At 33.9% G+C, this 20,779-nt stretch overlaps 2 protein-coding genes and 1 non-coding gene across 4 annotated transcripts; 1 reads left to right on the top strand and 2 right to left on the bottom strand.

Annotated features, from left to right (window-relative positions):
• Positions 1 to 5,035: 5,035 nt before the first annotated feature.
• On the bottom strand, positions 5,036 to 13,011 carry LOC112020654 (peroxisome biogenesis protein 16). Of its 2 annotated transcripts, none has more exons than XM_065773534.1 (8): positions 12,640 to 13,011; positions 11,001 to 11,058; positions 6,919 to 7,135; positions 6,478 to 6,773; positions 6,115 to 6,383; positions 5,876 to 5,943; positions 5,690 to 5,751; positions 5,036 to 5,576 (listed from the first exon to the last, which is right to left on the bottom strand). In XM_065773534.1, exons 1-8 carry the CDS (start codon positions 12,706 to 12,708, stop codon positions 5,515 to 5,517), a joined length of 1,101 nt encoding a protein of 366 aa, XP_065629606.1. In that variant the 5' UTR covers positions 12,709 to 13,011; the 3' UTR covers positions 5,036 to 5,514. The 2 variants fall into 2 exon arrangements, with proteins under 2 accessions (XP_065629606.1, XP_065629608.1); XM_065773536.1 differs by having other exon boundaries at positions 10,985 to 11,058; positions 12,640 to 12,660.
• Positions 13,012 to 18,032: 5,021 nt separating this feature from the next.
• Positions 18,033 to 19,610, top strand: LOC136067526 (ubiquitin-related modifier 1 homolog 2). Its single transcript, XM_065773533.1, has 4 exons — positions 18,033 to 18,165; positions 18,716 to 18,791; positions 18,883 to 18,965; positions 19,304 to 19,610. Exons 1-4 carry the CDS (start codon positions 18,143 to 18,145, stop codon positions 19,419 to 19,421), a joined length of 300 nt encoding a protein of 99 aa, XP_065629605.1. The 5' UTR covers positions 18,033 to 18,142; the 3' UTR covers positions 19,422 to 19,610.
• Positions 19,611 to 20,481: 871 nt separating this feature from the next.
• TRNAL-AAG (transfer RNA leucine (anticodon AAG)) lies at positions 20,482 to 20,562 on the bottom strand. Its single transcript has one exon. It is a non-coding gene; the product is annotated as a tRNA-Leu (tRNA).
• Between the last annotated feature and the right edge of the window lie 217 nt (positions 20,563 to 20,779).

Here is a 20,779-nt window from a genome sequence, read left to right as displayed (position 1 = left end):
CTTTTATAGGTCCAAATTTTTAATTAAGTAAAAATACTGAAAAATGAATGAAATTAATATTAAAAAAAAAAAAAAAAAGCTTGACTAACTTCATTCCAATTTCTAATTGAAAAATGAATGAAATTAATATTAAAAAAAAAAAAAAAAAAAAAGCTTGACTAACTTCATTCCAATTTCTAAGGGACCATGGATTTGAACCTTAATGTCTTAAAAACACTAAAATATGCAAATTAATTAAATTACAAGGCTCTTGTTAATTATGCTTAATTAATAGGGAAAAAAAGTCACATATATATATATATTTTTTTTTTTGAGGAAGAAAAAAGTCACATATATTGTTGTATATATTCCAACATTCCATGCATCTGCACTATACCATAGAGTAAAAACTCAAACAAGACAATGTCATTTTTACCCACAAAATAAGATATAAAATATTCACTCTATGCATGTTGCTATCAATCATTTTCACATTCTATATCTAAAAAGATATATTAGGTAGGCATCTCAAATGTGGCAATAGTCATTTATATGGAGTTAAAATAATTGTAATTTTAAATAATACTTTAATCACAACATAAATACATAATGGAGAAACAATCAAAAGATAGTAGAGTTACGATGTTCTAAATACTTTGCAACAATTATTTAACTTAATGGGGTATAATATTTCATAATAAATGTAACAAAAACATTATGAAAAACATTATGGTTTATTTTCATTGAAATACGACAATACTTGACATGATATTTTTTGTCTCTCTTGTTGTTGTGTTTCAACTTTTAAACAGTCTCCTAAAAAAAGTTAAATTAAATTAAAACACACAAACGATCAAACTAATCAAATTAACAATGAAGAGTAATGGAGATTACCTATAAAACAAATACGAGTATTTTTTTAAGAGAAAAAAACAAATAGGAGTATTAAGTGCAGGTATTTGTATTGCTTAAACTTTGTGGTATATTTTAATTGTTTTTAAAAGTGAGGTCCGTGTGAGATCAATTTTGACAAGTGAGGATTGAAAAAAATTGTTGTGTACAGGAAAAGTGTGAGTTTAATAAGATATGCCTTATAAATCAAATAATTAAGCTTAGTTTTAAACCATGCCAAACGCACACTTATGTTTATAATGTGAATATATAATGTTAAACAGAATAAGAAACTTTTATGAAACTAAATTCAAATATAAACTGAAACCTTACCTGATAAAGATCTAAATAATCTAATCCAAAAATTTTGTCTCAAATATTATACAACAAAATATATAATCATATATATATATATATATATTTAATAAATAGGGCATGCATAATATTTATTGACTTTGCTGTCGTTTTGTGTTTAAAAAACAAACAATCAGGATATTATGTAGTAGGTTTATATAATTGCATGTGAATATATATAGGGCTAAACAGAGTGAGTACGTAATGAAATTAAAGTTGATTAGATTTTGTTTTGAGATACCAAAACATATGAATAAAAAAATTTCGAAAATTCATGAGAAGATCAAACAATATTTTATTGAAGACCAAACCTAATTGTTTAGAGAAAACAAACATAATTTACTAAAAATTTATTTATTATTGGAATTTTTTTGTATAAATTAAATTTCAACAGATCTTGTGAAAAAATGAATTCTAAAATTCTAATTGATTAATGTCCAGAAAATAATTTAGTTATGTTTATTACACTAAGCATGTCATTAAACCCCAATAAGATTTAATCCGATTTTAAGAGTTGGGTTACTGGGTCACTAGTTCAAGCAATGAAACATCAGAGTCACAAGATAAAAATTATATATATATATATATATAAAACAAAAGTTATTGAGAAATCATAAAATCAATATGTAAGTTAAAAAAAACTAAGCATGTCTAAATTCCTAATTAAAATTAAGTCTAAAAAACTAGTCACCTAATATAATTGAAAATCAAGGTTCTACAAGTAACAACACCAAAAAAACATTAAATTAAAAGATTTTTCAGTCATGTCTTTGCTAAATAAAATCCTATTACATGTTTTTAAAAAAATATACTTATTTAATTTCTAGATTGACAAATAACTAGATGAATATCTTCTCAAATAAATAGACATGTAATAGATGAAAATCCTATTACATGTCTTTGCTAAACAAATAAATAGATTGACAAATAAGTTGTTAACTATAGCAAATTACCAAATTGTCTCATTTTGAATGGTAGAGAAGTAGAGAATGGTACTACAATGGACATATAAAGAGTAATTGTATTCGAAATAACAAAACTGGTTGATGAAAACAACTTATTTAAGTTGCAAAGAGCCTGTTGAGTTTTACTGGTTCAATTGTGTAAGTTATCCTATTAAATTTTAGCTCGGTTTTTGTTTGAAATTATTTAATGTGTGTGGGGTGTGAGGATTACGTACACCCAATAAAATAAACATATTATTGAATTGCTCCACGTTAAAGAGAAAAAAGAAGGGTAATTTTTTTTTTTTTTTGGAGAAGAAAGAAAAAGGGTAATGTGAAAGTGAAATCAACAATTATTTGCACAACACTATAAGCATTTTTCAGTTTTGTCCTTTTCTTGTTTTCTTAAGGTGGTTCAGAGTTATTTTTATCTAATTGGCTAGTATGAGATGTGAATGCGTATGTATACGTGTATGTGTGACCCAGCCACTCTAAATAAGCCGTGGCTTTGTTGTTGTATGGGGCCGCAAGACTATGCCCACAATGGCGAGGAACTAAAAACATGCGGTGATGGGCTAGTTAGGTACCTTACGCGTGCATGAATTGTGAGACGCTGTGAGACCCACTTCTTCATCTTCATCTTGGTCTTGGGGATTCCGCTGAAATGTAAAGGCTGCACACGCAGCTTGTTGTGTACGGCAACAAATAGACCGGTGGGGTCCAATCCCCTTCTGCCAATCTAACGGCTCAACTCTTCTATGGTGGTCCCCATTGTGATGGCATCTAGGTTCTACATGGTAGATTCTACTAACTATATAGATACACAGATATGAGTATAGGTATGAATATGGATATTGTATAAAAACACGAACAATTTTTTATATTAATATGATACAAGTACAATATTTTAAATGAAGTGTTTATATTTTTTTAAAAATAAATTGTAAGATCTAATCTCCTTCCGTTAATCTAACGGCTCAACTCTCGCCTGGTGGAGGCCCCATTGTGGTGGCATTTAGGTTCTACTTCTAGATTCTACAACTGTAGGTGCACTTTGTGGTGTGGTGTGGTCCGTATGGACCATACAACTGGGGGTGGGATCCACCATTATTACCGGTCCCTTGTTCACTCAGTCGCAGCCACAGCCACATCCACATTTACATCTATGACTATGGGGGGTGAGGACCCACCATAACCATTTCCAGTAGGCCACTACAGGTACCTACTTGCACAAAAGTGGTCCATATTTAGTTTTCTAGATGGGGACCCTCTTATTGGCTTGGACCCTCCATTTTAGTTTTTTGGTACATGGGATGGGACCCCCACAATTTTTTTGTTTTAATAAATCCTGCACTAACTTGTCCACCACCAACTCTTCGTGGCACGTATGCACTGTTTTGTTTTTCCTTTTTTGTTTGTTGAAAACTTGAAAGTATTAATCTCACCTTTTTTTTTTCTTTCTGGTGGGGGGCACGGCTCATTCATGGGACCAGATTTTTAATTGAAAATTAAATCAGACCATTATTGAACTTTTGAAAAGCTGTAGTTTTTTTTTTGAACCGTAAGCCTTGGTTTGTTTTTGAAAAATTATGTAAAATAATTCAAAGCAACTGGTATCTTAAGCTTTTTTTTTTTTTTTGGAAGTTAATTGAGAGCTTATGTCTAGGTCTAGCTAAAGATTACACTCGATAATTTTATTGTTTTTGCACACCACAGTTTTCATATGGAATTGGCAAGTGTCCCCATGTCATTCCATATTGATTTTGAAAAAAAAAAAAATGGAAGAACCTTATATGCATTTTAATTTACTGCGAATTCCTTGTATAGTTAATAGATGTAATGGTATGTCTTTGGTGGAGTTAGCAGTATCATTTGCACACAGTTTGTTTACAATATTGTTCAAGTTTATTTCTACTACTGCTAACGAATTCCTATTTTGCTGTGCTGTATGTAATCTCTCTCTCTCTCTCATTTGTACTTTTAAAAAAAATGTAAGCTAATCAGCCAAACCTGCACTCACTTTTATAGTGCTGATTTTTTGAATAATAATAATAATAGTAAACAATGACATACTCACCCAACCAACCAATGGATAGGGTTAAGTTAGGATTTAACTATGACTTGAGCAAATAAAAATAAAAAACCAAAACAGAAGAAATGAACATTTAATTTATGAAAAATGTTAACAGGCATAATAAGGTATCTGTTAAGAATTATTTATTGTGAGGTCTTTTTAATAAAAAAAAATTGGTATAAATTAATAAATTAATTAAAAATATAACTGAAGTAATAAATAAAACTCAAAAAATTAACTTTATTAGCTCTGCGCTTCATAAAATTAGTCAAAAATCTAACATAAGGTACAATGAAAGTAATTTCTTAATGTACACTACCTTTCCAGTGAACAGCATTTGTACATCTTTTTGCTTATCAAATAACGATTCAATCTGTTAAGGGCCATATAGTTCAAATAGCATTGTCTTTTCCTTGATAGGAGAACCAAGATTCTTTGAAAGGACCTTCCCAATTATTGTAACTATTGAATTATATATATATATATATATCTATACACTCAACCTGATACTGATAATCTTCAAAAGAATATCCTTTGTTATAGCAGATGCTTTCTTCAATCAAAGGAATATCCAGCTGGATCAAGAGAGGCATGATTTACAACAGTTTACAAATTATACGTCACATGTCAAGAAGACCAACGCTGGCATAACGAGTAGCAATGCTTTTTGTGCAAGACAAAAAAGGTTGCAACTTGACCGTGGAACAAAGAATTTTTCAGAAAAATAGATAATATGATTATAAAGAAAAAAAAGAAAAAAAATCTTATCAAACAGAATATATGCAAGAAAAGATATTCGAAAACCAATTGTACTAAACTATTGAGAAGTAAGAAAAGTAACGAATGATGTCATGTTGAATTACGACATCCAAAACCAAGGTACCTCCTCCATCCAGACTTGTACAATGGATTTTCCAGACTCATAATAAACATACTGTCCAAATTGACAGTGGATCAAGAAAACTTTACCCCCTAAAATAAAAAAACCAACTTATGTTCTGGCCTGAAAATAAAATAACAATAAAAAATAAGGAACTCACAAGAAAACATCTGTGAGGATCTAAGCTATCACCAGTGGCCAAATCAGAGGGGACAAAATTTTGAACCAAAGCAAGAGTGTGAGACACCAAAGCTCACCCTGGTGCTTTTCATATTGTATTTTGGAGGATTTACTTCATCCAAAAATTGTTCTTTTGTTGCTTTTGTTCCTTCTGGGTAATAGGTCCTAAAAATATAGGACTGTAAGAAGGGTAACTAGTTGGTGCTTCCGTCTTATGATCCCGACATGTAAGTGTATCGCGTTTGGGCTCCAGTAATAAGATCAACTATTTTCTCTGCAAATGAAGAAATACATAAAGAAAATGAGAAAGATGCGAGCATGCTATTAATGTAGCACACTTGCTTACATAAAAAAGAATTTGAAAGTGAAAAACTATATGAAAAGCACCTGAAAGAAATCCAATGATAGGTACAGGTTCCAAGACATTCCTGGTGCTTTCAAGTTTTTGCCTGAGATATCAAAACCATATATATGACAATTATGGTCTTGTTTCTTATAATTTCTCCCCTTTAGAAACGTCATACACAAATAAACCGTGTAGATTAAGAATGAAATACTGAAATAGATCAGTACCTAGTATACTTGCTAAAGAAAGGATCTCTCATAAGGTAAAGCGCCAATAACATCTTCCTTCTTTTAACCTATATCAAAAAACACTTCAGCATTGACTCTACTCATGAAGGACTAAACAATAAAACCAAAAAGTCAGTTCCAAAGAATACATATTGCTAGATTCATGCAGAAGACCAATGAGCAGGATGCACCCAAAATGTCTATAAAGTCTACATGGTAAGATTCAGAGAGACTCAAACCTCATTCTTTTCAGAGATTGAAAGATGAAACTGTTGCTCTTTTCTAAGACTGCTCGACTCTGTAACTTTTGAGAGAATGCCCATCCCAACGAAGTCCACAGTCAGAGAAAGCAACCAAGGAATCCATGACCTGATTCCATACTTCCGGATAAATAAAACATAAATTAGTGGTCTTGTGATAAATAGCATTTCCCCTGCTAGAAATAAAGCCCCATGAAGACCCTTTTCAGACAATATGGTGGAAATGGTTGGCCTCTGAACCACTGATCCTGTAACAACAGAATATTATTTTTGCAACATATTCTACGAATGAAACACATCATCTTAACCAATCACTTAATTTAATTTTATATGAATAGTTACTTGGAGGCTCCATTATAGCATGTTGTTGTTGAACCCTGCGCAACCATACTGGCTCTGAAACCATCCTAGCATTTTCTCCGAACCTGTTTAATGCAGACAGTGCTCTTCCTTCTAGATTCTGTGCATGATTGTTCATTAAGTAATCTGACTCACTCTGCCCTCCAGGCTTTGTGAAACCACCATTTTCATGTTGAGAACTGAAGGCATCTGGCTGCTTGTCGACGTTTGGTGTCTCCCCTCCATGCAGAAGCATCTTATATCCACTGTTCCAAAACAAGGCTAACCTAACAAGCACCCTGAGATTCATTGAATACCCAATGATAAGTCAAATAGACAAATGCTCTCATAAAATAAACGCCTAACTGGAGATGATAACTAGTGGCAGACTGAAGACAGCTTTTTTTGGGGGTGGGGGGGGGGGGGGTGCTGGAAGCTGCTTACTTGGAAGCCTCTGTAACAGCAATGAAATTCCATTTCTTATCATCTCCATAGTAATGTTGTGCCACAACTTCAGTTAATGTTTCCAAGTCCTTCAGTGCAGATATACATAATGGATAAGGAAATGAATAAGGCTCCGCAGAGCCTCTGTGCATTGGAGTAGGAGCCGTATCAATGATATGTTGATTGATAGCAGTGATTATGCCCAAAGTAGTGGTTACTGCAGAAGATCACCAAATTGTTTAAAAAAGCACCAATCAGTATATAGCACAAAGAAAACAGGGTTCAATAACAATTAAGTCCCTTTAAGTTTTACATGAGTTGTCAATTTAGCCCTTTATGTGAATTCCTGCCAATTAGGGTCTTCAAGTGATTTAAGCCCTTCCTTTAGTGTCCATGACACCCCTTTTAATATAAATTTTGAATTTAAAGAATCATTTTTTTCCAGGCTTATTAAGAGGAAAAGCATTTGCAGCATAAAACGACGCAGTTTCCCCTTCTTCAAAAAATCAGAAAATCATTCTCTCCTTTTCCCTTTCCTTGGCCTCTCAGGACCAGGCTGACCGGCGATGAAATGGATTTGTGTAAAGTTCGCAACTGTGAAGTGGTTTGGTGAATATTGATAGTGGCTGTCGGTGGCATGTTTGGGTGTGGGTTTGGCTGGAATTAAGAAGAAGATTCAGGTAATGTATGGCGGTTAATGTGATATGTGGTGGCTTGGATGATTTTGAATGGGGCTACGTGTGGTTGAAATTTTAACAAAACTGTCATTGGGACTAGTGCTTCAACCCAGGAAGAGTACAAAGCAAAATACTTTCCAAGCTAATCTCTCTCAGGCCAAGAGGAATAGAAGATGCACATGTGGTCAAGCACAATGAGAGTCTCCGAGTGCTTCTCATCACCTTTGTCAAAAACTTCTTCCTCAAACGCCAACCAATCACTACCCACATACAATCCCCTTCCCCACGTTGCCAACAAAGAAAGGTCTAGTCTCGAATTTGCCAAGTTCATAATCCACATCATCACTCTCATTCTTAGTGCCATCATCTTCTGGTTTTTCCCATCCTGGTAACGATAAAGAAATTGCACCTCCTCATTGACCCATTTGCTTTATCCTCATTACGTCACTTAAAAAATATGTTTTTTATGGACTTGTTGAAATTGAAGAGGATGTAAATCATTAGATGAGAGCAGGTGGATAGAGTGGAAAAACACATCAAGAGTATTATATGATCATAGAATACCTTTTTTTTTTTTTTGGATAAGTAACAAAAAGATTTTATTAAAAAAAAAACAGCCCAGTACATAGGACACAGCCCAGTACATAGGAAATGTACTAAAGGGGCAAAAACATCAAGAAACCAAATTACAATGATCAAGCAAAACAAGAGGGGAAAGACAAGAAAAAGATGATAAAACTAAACACCATTTGAGAAAAGTAAAAAAGACAAAAGACTTAAACTCAAGAATGAACCGTTCACATCCCTCAAAGCTTCTAACATTCCATTCCCGCTAGATACACCACATCAAACAGTGCAGCACAATCCTTCATATATCTATATTGCGATGTTGCCTGCAATTGCATGACCAAGAATCCAACAAATCCACTACCCATTGTGGCATCACCCAACAAATACCAAACAAGCAAAAGACCATACTCTACATCTCATATGCTATAGGACAATGAAGGAGGAGATGATCTACAGATTCCCCACACCTTTTTGCAAAGATAACACCACTCAAGTACAACAATATGCCTCTTCCAAAGATTATCCGTAGTTAGAATCTTGACTTAAGAAGCAGTCCAAGAGAAAAAAGCTACCTGAGGAGTAGGACTGATATCAGGTCGGGTCGGGTCAGTTTTACTGCCACTCGCAACCCGACCCAATGACAATTGTTATCAAGTTTATCAGGGAGAAACCTGACCCAACCTGAAAAGTACGGGTCTCGGGTTGGGTCGGGTATTGGGTTGGGTCTGTCCTTTTTTTTCCCCAAAAAAACGCACCATTTCTACCATCAAATTCTCTCTTTCTCTCTCTCTCTCTCTCTTTCTCTCTCTCTCTCCTATGGTGGCTGAAAGGTAAAACCCTAGACGATGAACAAGGCTGAGTCTCCAACGAAAAAATTCTTTCAACAACAACAACAACAACAATAGCAACAGCAACAGCAACAGCAACAGCTACAGCTACAGCTACAGCTACAGCTACGACCATTCACCACCTGCGCACGTTAGCACGTACCACTCCTTTTAAGATTCTCATTCTCATTCTCTCACTCACGACACCGCCATGTCTAGGTCCATCTCTCTCTCTCTCTCTCTCTCTCTAGCTCGAGATTTTAGGGTTTATTTTCTCAAATTTCGGATTTTTTTGTTCGGAGTTCGCTGTACTTTGCTGACTTGTTCCTCCATTTTTCTTGGAATCTTGCAAAACTCGGTGCAAATATCAGTCTTTGTTTTTGAAACTCGTTGCACAGTTTTCCCATTCCACAATGTTGAGGGATTGACTAAATTTTTTATATGAATGTAATTTTTTTTTTCTGGGTTCTTAGAGTGTTTGATTTATGGTTTATCTTTGCTATTTTAATGCAATATTAGCTGATTTCCTTTGTGTTAATTCAAAATATTTTAGTGTTTTACTTTTCGATTATGGTGAATCTTAATGTATTTTAGTTTATTTGAAATAGTTCATAATGGGGTATTGGATCGGTTTCGCTTATCTGATACATTAGTTGTGTGTGTGTGTGTGTGTGTGTGTGTGTTTTTTTTAAATCAGTCGGGTCGGGTTGGACCCGAAACCGAACCGAACCCAAGGCAGACCCGAATATTGGACCCGAACCCGACCCAAGCATCCATTCAACCCGCCCAAGACCCTTCGGGTCAGTCAGGTGGGCCAGGTTGGCTGGGTCTATGCTCAGCCAGTGAGGAGAAACCTTCAATTGCCACACCATTTTCCATTTTCCACAGGAAATATACGACAATAGAAGGGGAGGAGAATGATAATACCCACTCACCTCGAAACCACAACCGCTTTTGGATAAGTAAAAGAAAACCGATTAAGCTAAAGTGAAATTTTTTATAAGATTGCTACAAGACCATCTATGCTTTTGCTTTTACATGAAATCTTGTTAAGAAGCAACATATTCATAGAATAGGAAGAAAAATGGGTGGAAATACAAGGAAAGATAGTATTCAAAATGAGGAAATTTGCATAGAATGTTAAGATGGATGAGTGGAAATATAAGGAAAGATGGGATTCAAAGTGAGGAAATTTACTTAGAGATAAGGGTGGCCCTTATAGATGAAAATATGTAGGATAGTCCCTTGAGATGGTTTGATCATGTTCAAAGTAGAGCGATTAATGCACTAGTAAGAAAAAGTGAGTTAATTGGTAATTTTAGATGAAGACCAAAAATAACATTGATAGAAGTAGTAAAAAATGAAATTTTATTTAAGTAACAAAAAGTATGACTTTTAGATAGGATACAATAGAATGGGGGGAAAAAAAAAATATATATATATATATATATGTGGCCGACCTTGACTAGTCTATTGATGATCCATAGTTGACCCCAAAATTTGGGGGCTAAAGCTTGGGTTGTTGTTGTTGTTGTAGTAAAAACTTGTTGAAAATCAAGTTTTAGTCCAAAATGGTTCCATCTTATATATTTAACAATAAACGTGTACACCAGCTAGCAAAATGACTTGATTGACCATGCTTGCCAATGTGAGGGGCCAGATTGACAACTTGTATGAAGTGTAAATTTTGGGGGACTAAATTTTCTTTTAGACTTGAAATACACAAAATTATACTGTAAAAGAATATAAAATAAAATGGATAGACAAACCAACTGGTCCAAAAGATAGGAAAAACAAATAACAATTCTATAACTTTCCATTACATGCAGACTGAAGAAATATATATATATATATATACAGGCCAGCTTAAATTATCTTTTTCCAAGAAATTTACTTTTGTTTCTATCCCTTCATTTTCTCAAAAAGACATCAACCAAAATAGGAGAAACACTCTTTTCAATAGTTAAGCTAATAAGAGAAGCTAAAGGTTACCAAAATTTCACAAAACCTGCTTCTGGTCCTATCTCTGAATCAGAAAACCGTTCAGGAAGAAGCCATGTCATTCCCTGCAAAAGATTTTCAACACCTAAATAAGATAACAAAGCTCCAACAGCTAAATAAAGATCGGGATCAGTTATGTTTTCAACATTCATGAGCAAGCACGGATGATATGATAATTACAGAACATGTCAAGAGAATCAAATTAATTCAATTGGGGGAAAGTATAGGTCAATTAGCAATATATCAGATTATGCAATGAGTTTGCATGTAGTTTATATGGCTTATTAACCAGCAACTCACAAAAATGAACATGACTTTATCCTTGTATTTTGAGGTAAATAATGAGTTGAAATATAGTGAAGATCCTTAATCACAGGCCCTCAACCTCATTGAGTATCCATCTTTTTTCTCTTTCTTTTTTTCACCTGAGCTACAATCCTCCATTCCTGAATCAGCTCCCTGCTCCTAAGCACTTCCTCTATTGCTAGAAGCTAGTAGCTACTAAAACTTATTTTTAGCCTCATGCCAACATTTTTCTTTTCTTTATTTTTGACTCTCTTTTCACTGCCCCAAGGACATCCCATCATCCGTTATAGGCTATGAATACCCTGCCATACTTACTAAATCAATTTCCTTAGGACTCTGTTGCTGCTTGGTTTAGGGAGCTTAAGGCTAGTAGTAGCATCACCAAGACCAAATTCCTCAAATATCTTACAAATTGATCCTGTTATCATGAAATCTACATAGGTTGGGCTTCTGGCTACAACACCTATCCATGCCTATTCTTTCTCTTGGGGCAGACAGTGAACAATAATCTTCCCTCCACCTAAGGTTTCTCGCTCAAAACCTGAGCTGGCCACAAAATCAGGCTTAAGGTTGAGTAGACTAATTGGGATGGTGACTGACTTAACTCCCTCTTCTTCTCAGTTTATAATAGGTTACATGGCTTCCAGATGTATGGCTTCAATTGAGAAACCAAGGACCTTTTTTGAAGCCATATGCTTAGCCTCAGCCCTCAGCAGAATCAACCACATCAAAAAATTCCACTAAACAAAGCTTCGGACTCTTCACTATGGTTTTCACTAACCCACGAATTTCAATAGTCAGGTAAGAAACAAAATATGATCATATGAAAACAGTTTATGATAAACCCTTTTCTGCACTTTCTTTTTACCACCTTGGAGCTACAAAAACATATAAGGACAACCCACAAACTGCATAAGATTAGATATTGATCAATTAAATTTATAATCTAACACAACAGATAATATAATTATCATTAACTGATAGGACGCACATTGGCCTAGATGAGATAACATCACCTTGATACCCAAACACAATTACTTCTTTCAATTCCATGTCCAAAAACAGTTTAAAGATTACTTTTTTTTCATTGTCCCATATGAGATAATTCATAATTTCAAAATATTCAAACGCAATAAAATTTTACATTTTTTCTCGAAATTTCTCACATATCAAGCTACCATGGATATCAAAAGCAATAATAACGAAAACCCACAAAGCCAAACACAACAAACAATCCAATACCCAATTAAATATGAAAACTTTGTCCATAAATTTGTAACAACTGACAAAGTACCAAAACAAAAAAACAACGAAATTACAAGGAATTGAGAGGGGCTCACATTGGCTAGAGACTCCAACGAGTGCACATACTCCTTGTTCCGCCTAACCCACCTCTTATAAGCCTCCATATCAGAAACAAAGAAATTCACAGCACTGATTGCAAACTCAACCCCTGGCTCACTAAGCTAACGCCACCACCACCACAACCACCACCTTGGTCTTATTCACCATTTGGGCCCTGACCCAGAAAGCCAAATAAACTAAAGTGAAACCTTGTTTTTGGTCTAGGATTAGATTTTGAGGAGCCCGATAATTGAGAACTTGAAAACTGAGCAATGACCATGAATATAATAAGAGAGACAGAGAGAGTGAAGGTTGTGGTGAGCTGTAAACTTATGTCATTTGCTAATTTAAGGTTGTTAGATCTGTCCGTTCATTGGATACGATCGTCCGATACTGTGATGTGTTTTAATGATGACATGATTTAGCAATTGTAGTGGTTGTTATGTACAATGATTCTACACTTGCTGCTGTAGATCCCGACTGTATGGGATCCACACCACGGCCAGCCGAGTGTCTTTGGTTTTTTCTTGTTTATCTTTGGATAGAAATAATAAGATAAGTGTTCTATCCTTGTATTCACAATATTTTTACAACAAAATTTAGGTCACAAGTTGTTACTAGTTCTAATTTGAGTTTACTACTTAAATTACTATTTTACTCACCAATATCAGCATTTTCTCAACTAATATTTATTAAAAATCATATTGTTGGGAAATTGTTTTGTGAAAATTGTCTTTTTTAAATTTGGTAAAAAAAAAAAACCAAATTTTGTTATTTTAAGTTTTTAACTAACTCATTTGTAGTTTAATATATCTCCCATTTCTTTTTGAAAAATACTATGTCCACAACATTTTTATAATAAATCCTAAGTGACAGATTGTTACTAACTATTATGGTGGATAAAAATGTAATTTAAGTTTTTAATTCATATTATAACCAATAATAACTTACCATATAGGATTTGTTAGAAAAGTATTGTGAAATTATTGTAGACGTAGCATTTCTCTTTCATTTTACAAGTCTTTAAATTTTATTACTCACCAAAAAGAAATTACAATTTGTACCTCTTTGAGATTAAGTGTCAATAATACTCAAGATATCTTATTTCGATCCATAATATCATTTTATTTTTGCTTAATACAAGTTGTAAAGGGTCTGAGGACCGAAGATAATTATAATATGAAAGTGTCTCGCACAATCCCACCCGTATAAGGGTATCCACCCCAAAGACATCACTAACCCAAGGATGTGAGGGAGTGCAAAATGGTGCTACGTAAGAACTTATGGAAAAGAGGAAGTATCATAAGGTGGGCAAAGACGGTGGGAGGAAGCTTCCTAGAAAAGCATACCTTCCCCCTCCGCATTGAATACCCTGCAACAATCTTATCAGCTGCATTAATGAGGAAATGACACCTAAACAGTGACTTCATAGCTAGCTGCTCATTCTACCACCTTCAGTAGAACTTTGATAGGATAAGTATCTTGAAAAAAGCCTTGAAGTATACAGGTGGAGGGTTGGCATGCAAGGAGGAAAGATATATAAGGAAGGGGAACCTCTAGATTAAGAGGTTAAACATTTTCTCATGGGATAAGAGAAAAAGAAAAGGTGATAATGGATAAGATAGGGCAAAACTTGGAATGTTTGTGCATAAGTAACCAATCCTCTGACAAACCTAAGGAGAGTATCATTTGTAATAGCTACTTAAGAGAAAATTCTATAACACTTTGAATTCTTCGGCCACAAGCTAAAACTTGATCCTGAACCACTATTGAACTGTCTTCCCACTCTCTTTAGAGATTCTATTGTTTGGGTTTGATTTGAAGGCCAAGGCATCACTGTTCTAAGTGGGATTGGACTATTACTTTCTGAGTACTTGCATAAGTAATGTAAATTTAAATTTTGAAAAAGTAATATATTTATTATTATTATTTACAAACGAGAGTATACAAAGCTATTCAAATGGGTGCGTGTTGTTTACTCATCCCACACACACACTATTTTATAGCAGGGAGGAAACTGTTGAAGTGACGCTAAAACGATTATTAGTAGTTTCAAACCTAAGAACTCAAGAACTACTACGTCAACCTCTTAGATTTTAAATAATATAAATTGATTACATGCACAATATAATTTTGTTTCCTTAACGTATGTGTCCATAGTCTTTTTAACGCCTTTTGTTGAGAGACATATTTGGGGTGTGGAGAGTAAGGGTTTGAATAATAGGTATTGGATTTAGCCAAAAAAAAACATATAGATATCGGGAAACGCAAATAGTGTCACTACCATTGAAATATCAATTGAACCCTAAGCACTTTTAATTACAAAAGAGTATTTCTTTAGTAAGGACTTCAAGATACTAGATCTGACTTTTTCTAATTTTGTATGTCATTATTTTAATCTTGATGATAGGATTAAAGCTATGCATTCACTTTAGTTAGCTCAATTGATAAGTCTTTTTTCTTTTTTCTTTTTTTTTCTTTTTACTTAATAAGTTTTTTGTCATTAAATAAGATATATATATATATATATATAATGTGAAACTTTTTTTTATAGGATATATTATGTGGAACTTTAAATAATGTTACACAACTCAATAATTTTGATTGAATTAATATTATTAAAACCACTGTAAGACAAGAAAAAGGTAGATTGACAATGTATTAATGTGTTTTTTGGAAATCACATCACATGGAGAGAGATAGAGAATATGATATATTATATGAAACTCTAAGTGATGTTACACGATTCAATAATTTTGATTGAATTAATATTATTAAAACCATTGTAAGACAAGAAAAGGTAGATTGACAATGTATTTAAAAAAAAATCACATCACATGGAGAGAGAGAGATAGAGAGAGAGAGATATTATGTGAAACTTTAAATAATGTTACGCGATTCAATAATTTTGATTGAATTAATATTATTAAAACCATTGTAAGACAAGAAAAGGTAGATTGACAATGTTTCTTTTTTTTTTTTTTTTTTTTAAATCACATCACATGGAGAGAGAGAGGGAGAGAATGATATATTATGTGAAACTTTAAATAATGCTACACGGTTCAATAATTTTGATTGAATTAATATTATTAAAACCATTGTAAGACAAGAAAATGTAGATTGACAATGTATTTAAAAAAAAAAAATCACATGAGAGAGAGAGAGAGAGAGAGAGAGAGAGAGAGAGAAGGATATATTATGTGAAACTAGCATGTAATCTGATGACACACAAGAATCAGTAGGCTAAAATATTTCAGACTATGACAATGGCTGTAAATCCTATAAAGGAAGAAGGAAGCGTCAAAAGTGATCGGTGTGACCCGGCCAAGGACTCTTTGACGATTAAGTCAGTTTTGTCCCTAGGATACAAGAACAGAAAAATAATGGATGATTAGAACTTACCTTTGGTAGACGGGACCTACTCCTTTTATAGAGAGTTTGACATGGGTCTACTTGTTTGGGACCTATCATCATTGTGGGTGATATTGGTGATTAATGAAGCAAATGGAGTATGTGGAATGAAGTGTATGGAATTCCTTCCACATATTAAGCAACGTGTTGTGTTTTGCTTATGTAGAACTCTTGGAGAATTTGTTGTAAATTTACTAAGTACAATTCGGTCGTCCATGGGTATGGTCGTCTATGACATGGTCGTCCATGGACAAGTTCTTTTTGGCAGATCTCATTATTATTAATGAAGGGTCTTGTTCATGCATTTTGTCATTCCATTGTGATTTTTCCTTAGATGTGATCAAGTCCATGGATGACAACCAAGGACGGGTTATACTTGATTGATCCCCATCATAATCCATGCAAACGCATGGATGTATTTAAAATTATACACAATTTTTATTATAAAAATATATAATTTAGTCAATTTTTTTTAATAGCATGTAACACGTGTATATGTATGAATACATTTAAAATTAAACACAATTTATATCATAAGAATATAAATAATTAGTCATTTTTTTAAAAAGTAAACTAATTAGTCATATATTAAAATTATTACCCAAAATTAATACTACTTATGATCATTTTTTTTTCCTTCTAATTTTTAATAAGATTGAATGCGTGGTGATCTTTGATGTATGATGATTTGTATTGAGTATATGCGATTATTTATTTTAAATTTATGGTTCATTAATATTAGATTCTTAGTATTTTGCATTCATTAACTCACTTGGAATAAAGATTAAAAAACTTAAGCAGATAATTATGGTGTGACTCTTATAACATAAATTTAGACACATAGCGTAAAGTTGGATTTTAATTTCAAATTCTAATTGAACTTTCTCTGAGTTTTACCTATTAATATATATGTATATATAGACTAAGTAATATTACATGACTCAATAATTTTTATTGAATTAATATTATTATAAAACCATTTGTAAGAAAAAAAGAAGAAGATAGATTGACAATGTATTTTTTTTTAAGGCTGTGTTTGTTTTGACTTCAAACTACTTCCGGAAAACCATTTCCGTAAAATTTGGGTGTTTGGTTGATTAGGAAAATTCGGTCAACTGAAAATAATTTCACCTTTGACCATAAAATACCCCTCCCCAGGCGGAAACCAATTTACAATCTTATTTTACCTTCAAAGCATTTCCAGAAAAATACACCCGAAGAGAGAGAGTGAGAGAGAGCCCAAGCACACTCCACCTGAAGCACGTCCTCGCTGGTCAGATCGCCATCCTCGTCGCCGTCGCCTCCTTCGTCCTTGATCTCGTCGCCTCCTTTGTCTCCGATCTCGTCGCCTCCTTCGTCACCGATTGCGCCAAGATCGCGCCGCCCTCTCGATCGCACCAAGATCGCGATCACGGCGCCAAGTTCGTGCCTGCGAGATCGCGCCGTCCTTCTCTAGGTCAGATCATCATCTTCGATCTCATCGTCGTCTCGATCGCGCCGCCCTCTCGATCTCGTCGTCCTCCTCTGATTTTTTTTTTTCGTTGCGGTGGTGTGGACGGTGGATTTTTTGTGGGTTTTGTGTTGCTGTTTTTTTTTTTTTTTTGATGAACTGATTGTTGTTGTTGTTGTTGTTGTGGTGTTGTTGTTGCTGGAATTTGCTGCTATTGTTGTTGCCGGAAATTGTGAAAAAATGGTAGGAAAATAGCATTTTCCTAATAGAACCAAACACATGAAAATATTTTCCACAACAATTTTCATAATACAACCAAACACTTCAAATATTTTCCTTTTCCGAAATATAGCATTTCCGAAAATTACTTATTTTCTGAAAATATTTTACGAGAACTAAACGGACCCTAAATCACATAACGTGAAGAGAGAGAGAGAGAGAGAGGGAGGTACGTCGGGTCGTATTAGGTTGGCATTAAACCCAAATAGAGCAAGTGAACTTAGTTTGGAACAGGGTCGAGAAACGACGCCGTCTTATCTGACTAGATCCTACACTACAACAAGGGCGCGCGTCCATACAAAAAAAATCATTCTCTCTAGGGTTTCCAATTTTTGCAACACAGGAGAAAATTCAAAAAAATGCAACTCACTCTCGAATTCGGGTAATTGCTCCTTTTGTTTTGTAATCTTACATCAAAACCTGGGCATATGACTTTAATAACAACTGCTTCTCTCTCTCTCTCTCTCTCTCTCTCTCTCTCTCTCTCTTTTTGGTTTCAATCTGCTTATAAGTTTGAGAGTTTTAAGGTTAACATGAATTTGTCAAGATGAATCCTTTTTTGTTTAGTGTTCAATAAAAATTTGGTCTTTAATCTGTTTTTCACTCTCTCAGTCAAGTGTTTATTGATTACTGATAAAAGATTGCATAATAAACGAAATCCACTTGTTTATTCTCCAAATTTTCAATATATGTAATCTCAAAAAAAAAAAAAAAATTGATGGGTATTTTGTTTTGTAAGATTTGGGATTTTGCAAGTACTGTAGCAGTGCAGTGTGTTCAGTTAAAAGGTTCATATGGGCATGTCTTAGGTTCTTTTATGACATCAATTTACTTATCATGTTCCAATTTTTAACTTTGTACATGATTGCTTTTAATCTTTGTCTACACTTTATGTCTCATTGGAATGGATGCAATGTTAATTTTATTGGCAGTGGGGGATTAGAGCTTCTCTGTGACTCTGTAAAGGTCCATAATGTCAATGTTGATATGGCAAAGGGTGCAGAAAAGGTAAATTTGTAGTTTTGACAGATGCTTTCCTACAAGCTTAAAGTGTGAGATAATTGAGCAAACACAATGTGTTTATCTTTGCACTTGGCAGTTAATAATGAAAGATTTGCTCGGTTGGGTTCATACCAATTTGATCAAGGAGAGGCCTGAAATGTTCATGAAAGGAGATACTGTGTAAGTTTAAATTTGCTTCTAAATTTCAATCTTGAAGGTGGGCGTGTGCACATACACTCCAAAACTATGAAATTGTAGTTATGAATGAAATGGGAGAGTCACTTGAGAGGCGGAAAAGAATACATGTTGCTGATCTTGAGTAGTCTGTTGAGGATCCGTAGTTTACCCCAGAATTTTGCTATGAAATAGATATGGGTAATAACACTTTTAGGGTGATGAATATTAGTGATGTGAAAAAGGGGAGTACCTGGAGAAAGGAGAGGATTATAAGATAATTAATGCAATCTATCATCATAAACATCCTTATTAAACACGTAGAGGTTTTGTTTGTCTTGCAGGAGACCTGGTGTTCTTGTCCTTGTGAATGATTGTGATTGGGAGCTAAGTGGGCAGCTCGATACAACCCTAGAAGAGAAGGATGTGGTGGTTTTCATCTCAACCTTGCATGGTGGATAGTATCTAGATGAGATGATTGTGTTGTGTACTAGATGATAATGTAATTGTTATTATGAGATTATTAAGAGCTTTGGCATCCTAGCCTTGTTTGTGTACTTTGCTGATATTCATTACTGAAGCATTCAGGAAAGTGACCCCCCCAAGTCCCCCCACAAGTTATTAGAGGTTTTGTTTGTTTTGTTGGTTTTACTGCCCATTTTCTTTTCCATTTTCTCTTGTTGACAAGTAGATTTGTTGAAATGATCTGTTTTTCATTTCCATTTTATCTCTGTAAACTTAAGAATTCGAAAGAGATCAAATGCCTATAATTTAAGAATATTATAGACTTTCTGTTTGGAGTTTCGGAGTTAGATTTTTTAAGGCGGCAGTGAATCTAGATTCTAGTGCAAATTGGGTCCACTTTTAATGTAAAGCATTCACATCAAATCTATTAAAAAATTTAGCTTTTAGCAACTTAAAAATATACTTTATTTATTTTAACATTTCACGTTACAACTTACAATATACCTAATATACTTAATATTCTTTCTTTTACCACTCTAGTCTCTCTCTCTCTCTCTCTCTCTCTCTCTCTCTCACATTTAAATAATGTTTTTTGTGTTTACCATCTAGCAACAATAGTGAGTTTTTTAGTACTTTTGGCGCGAATAGCATTTTAGCTATTTTGGCACTTGATGTGAATGTTCTTTAAGTTAAGAGGTTAAGGGGGGATAAAGCAGAATCTAAATATGGGTTCTACTCTATTTTGTTGAGATGCAAGGTTTGGCTTGCTAATGGAAAAACAAGGACCAAATAATAGAGAGGGTAATGTATCAGTGTTGTGTTGTGACTTCTAAATCGTCAAAGAGTTTAAAAAAGATTTCTTCTGTTCTTGATTGCAGTATTTTCACTATTTTGCAATCCAACCTGATTAACCATGCAGAATACTAAACTCTTTAGAAAGAGGATTATCAAGATAACAAATTACTACCAAGTCATTTTAGAAGTTTTTAAAATGTAAAATTGTTCCTCCAGGAATAATAATAGATGGGATTCGAATTACAAAAAAAAGAAAAGGAATTGTTGAGAGTGGGATTTGAACCCACGCCCTTTCGGACCAGAACCTTAATCTGGCGCCTTAGACCAACTCGGCCATCTCAACAATGCTTGACTTATGTCTCCAAATTTGGATATTATTCTTTATTTTAGCATTCTTATAGCGACCAATCGTTTCCACATCTTTCTTCTAATAAATCGTCATCCAGTTCGACGTGGAGTTGGAGTCGGGAATTATTAGGATATGCTGTTGCAAAATTTTTTTTTTTTTTTTTCAGAGGAAGCAAAATGGAGCACAAATTTTATTAAAAGGAACATAAACT

The sequence above is a fragment of the Quercus suber genome, unplaced genomic scaffold (genome assembly GCF_002906115.3).
Source record: "Quercus suber isolate HL8 unplaced genomic scaffold, Cork oak 2.0 scaffold_76, whole genome shotgun sequence".
NCBI classification, from domain to species: Eukaryota; Viridiplantae; Streptophyta; class Magnoliopsida; order Fagales; family Fagaceae; genus Quercus; species Quercus suber.
Note: the sequence above shows the minus strand (reverse complement) of the source record. Positions and strands in the feature narration are given on the sequence as shown.

Coding starts and splice junctions, on each gene's coding strand:
- LOC112020654 (XM_065773534.1), bottom strand. CDS start 12,708: ATGGAGGCTTATAAGAGGTGGGTTAGGCGGAACAAGGAGTATGTGCAC. Junction 6,384..6,477: donor TGCTATAATGGAGCCTCCAA/GTAACTATTCAT, acceptor CTGTTGTTACAG/GATCAGTGGTTCAGAGGCCA. Junction 5,944..6,114: donor CAATCTCTGAAAAGAATGAG/GTTTGAGTCTCT, acceptor TTTTTGATATAG/GTTAAAAGAAGGAAGATGTT.
- LOC136067526 (XM_065773533.1), top strand. CDS start 18,143: ATGCAACTCACTCTCGAATTCGG. Junction 18,166..18,715: donor CAACTCACTCTCGAATTCGG/GTAATTGCTCCT, acceptor TTTTATTGGCAG/TGGGGGATTAGAGCTTCTCT. Junction 18,966..19,303: donor TTCATGAAAGGAGATACTGT/GTAAGTTTAAAT, acceptor TTTGTCTTGCAG/GAGACCTGGTGTTCTTGTCC.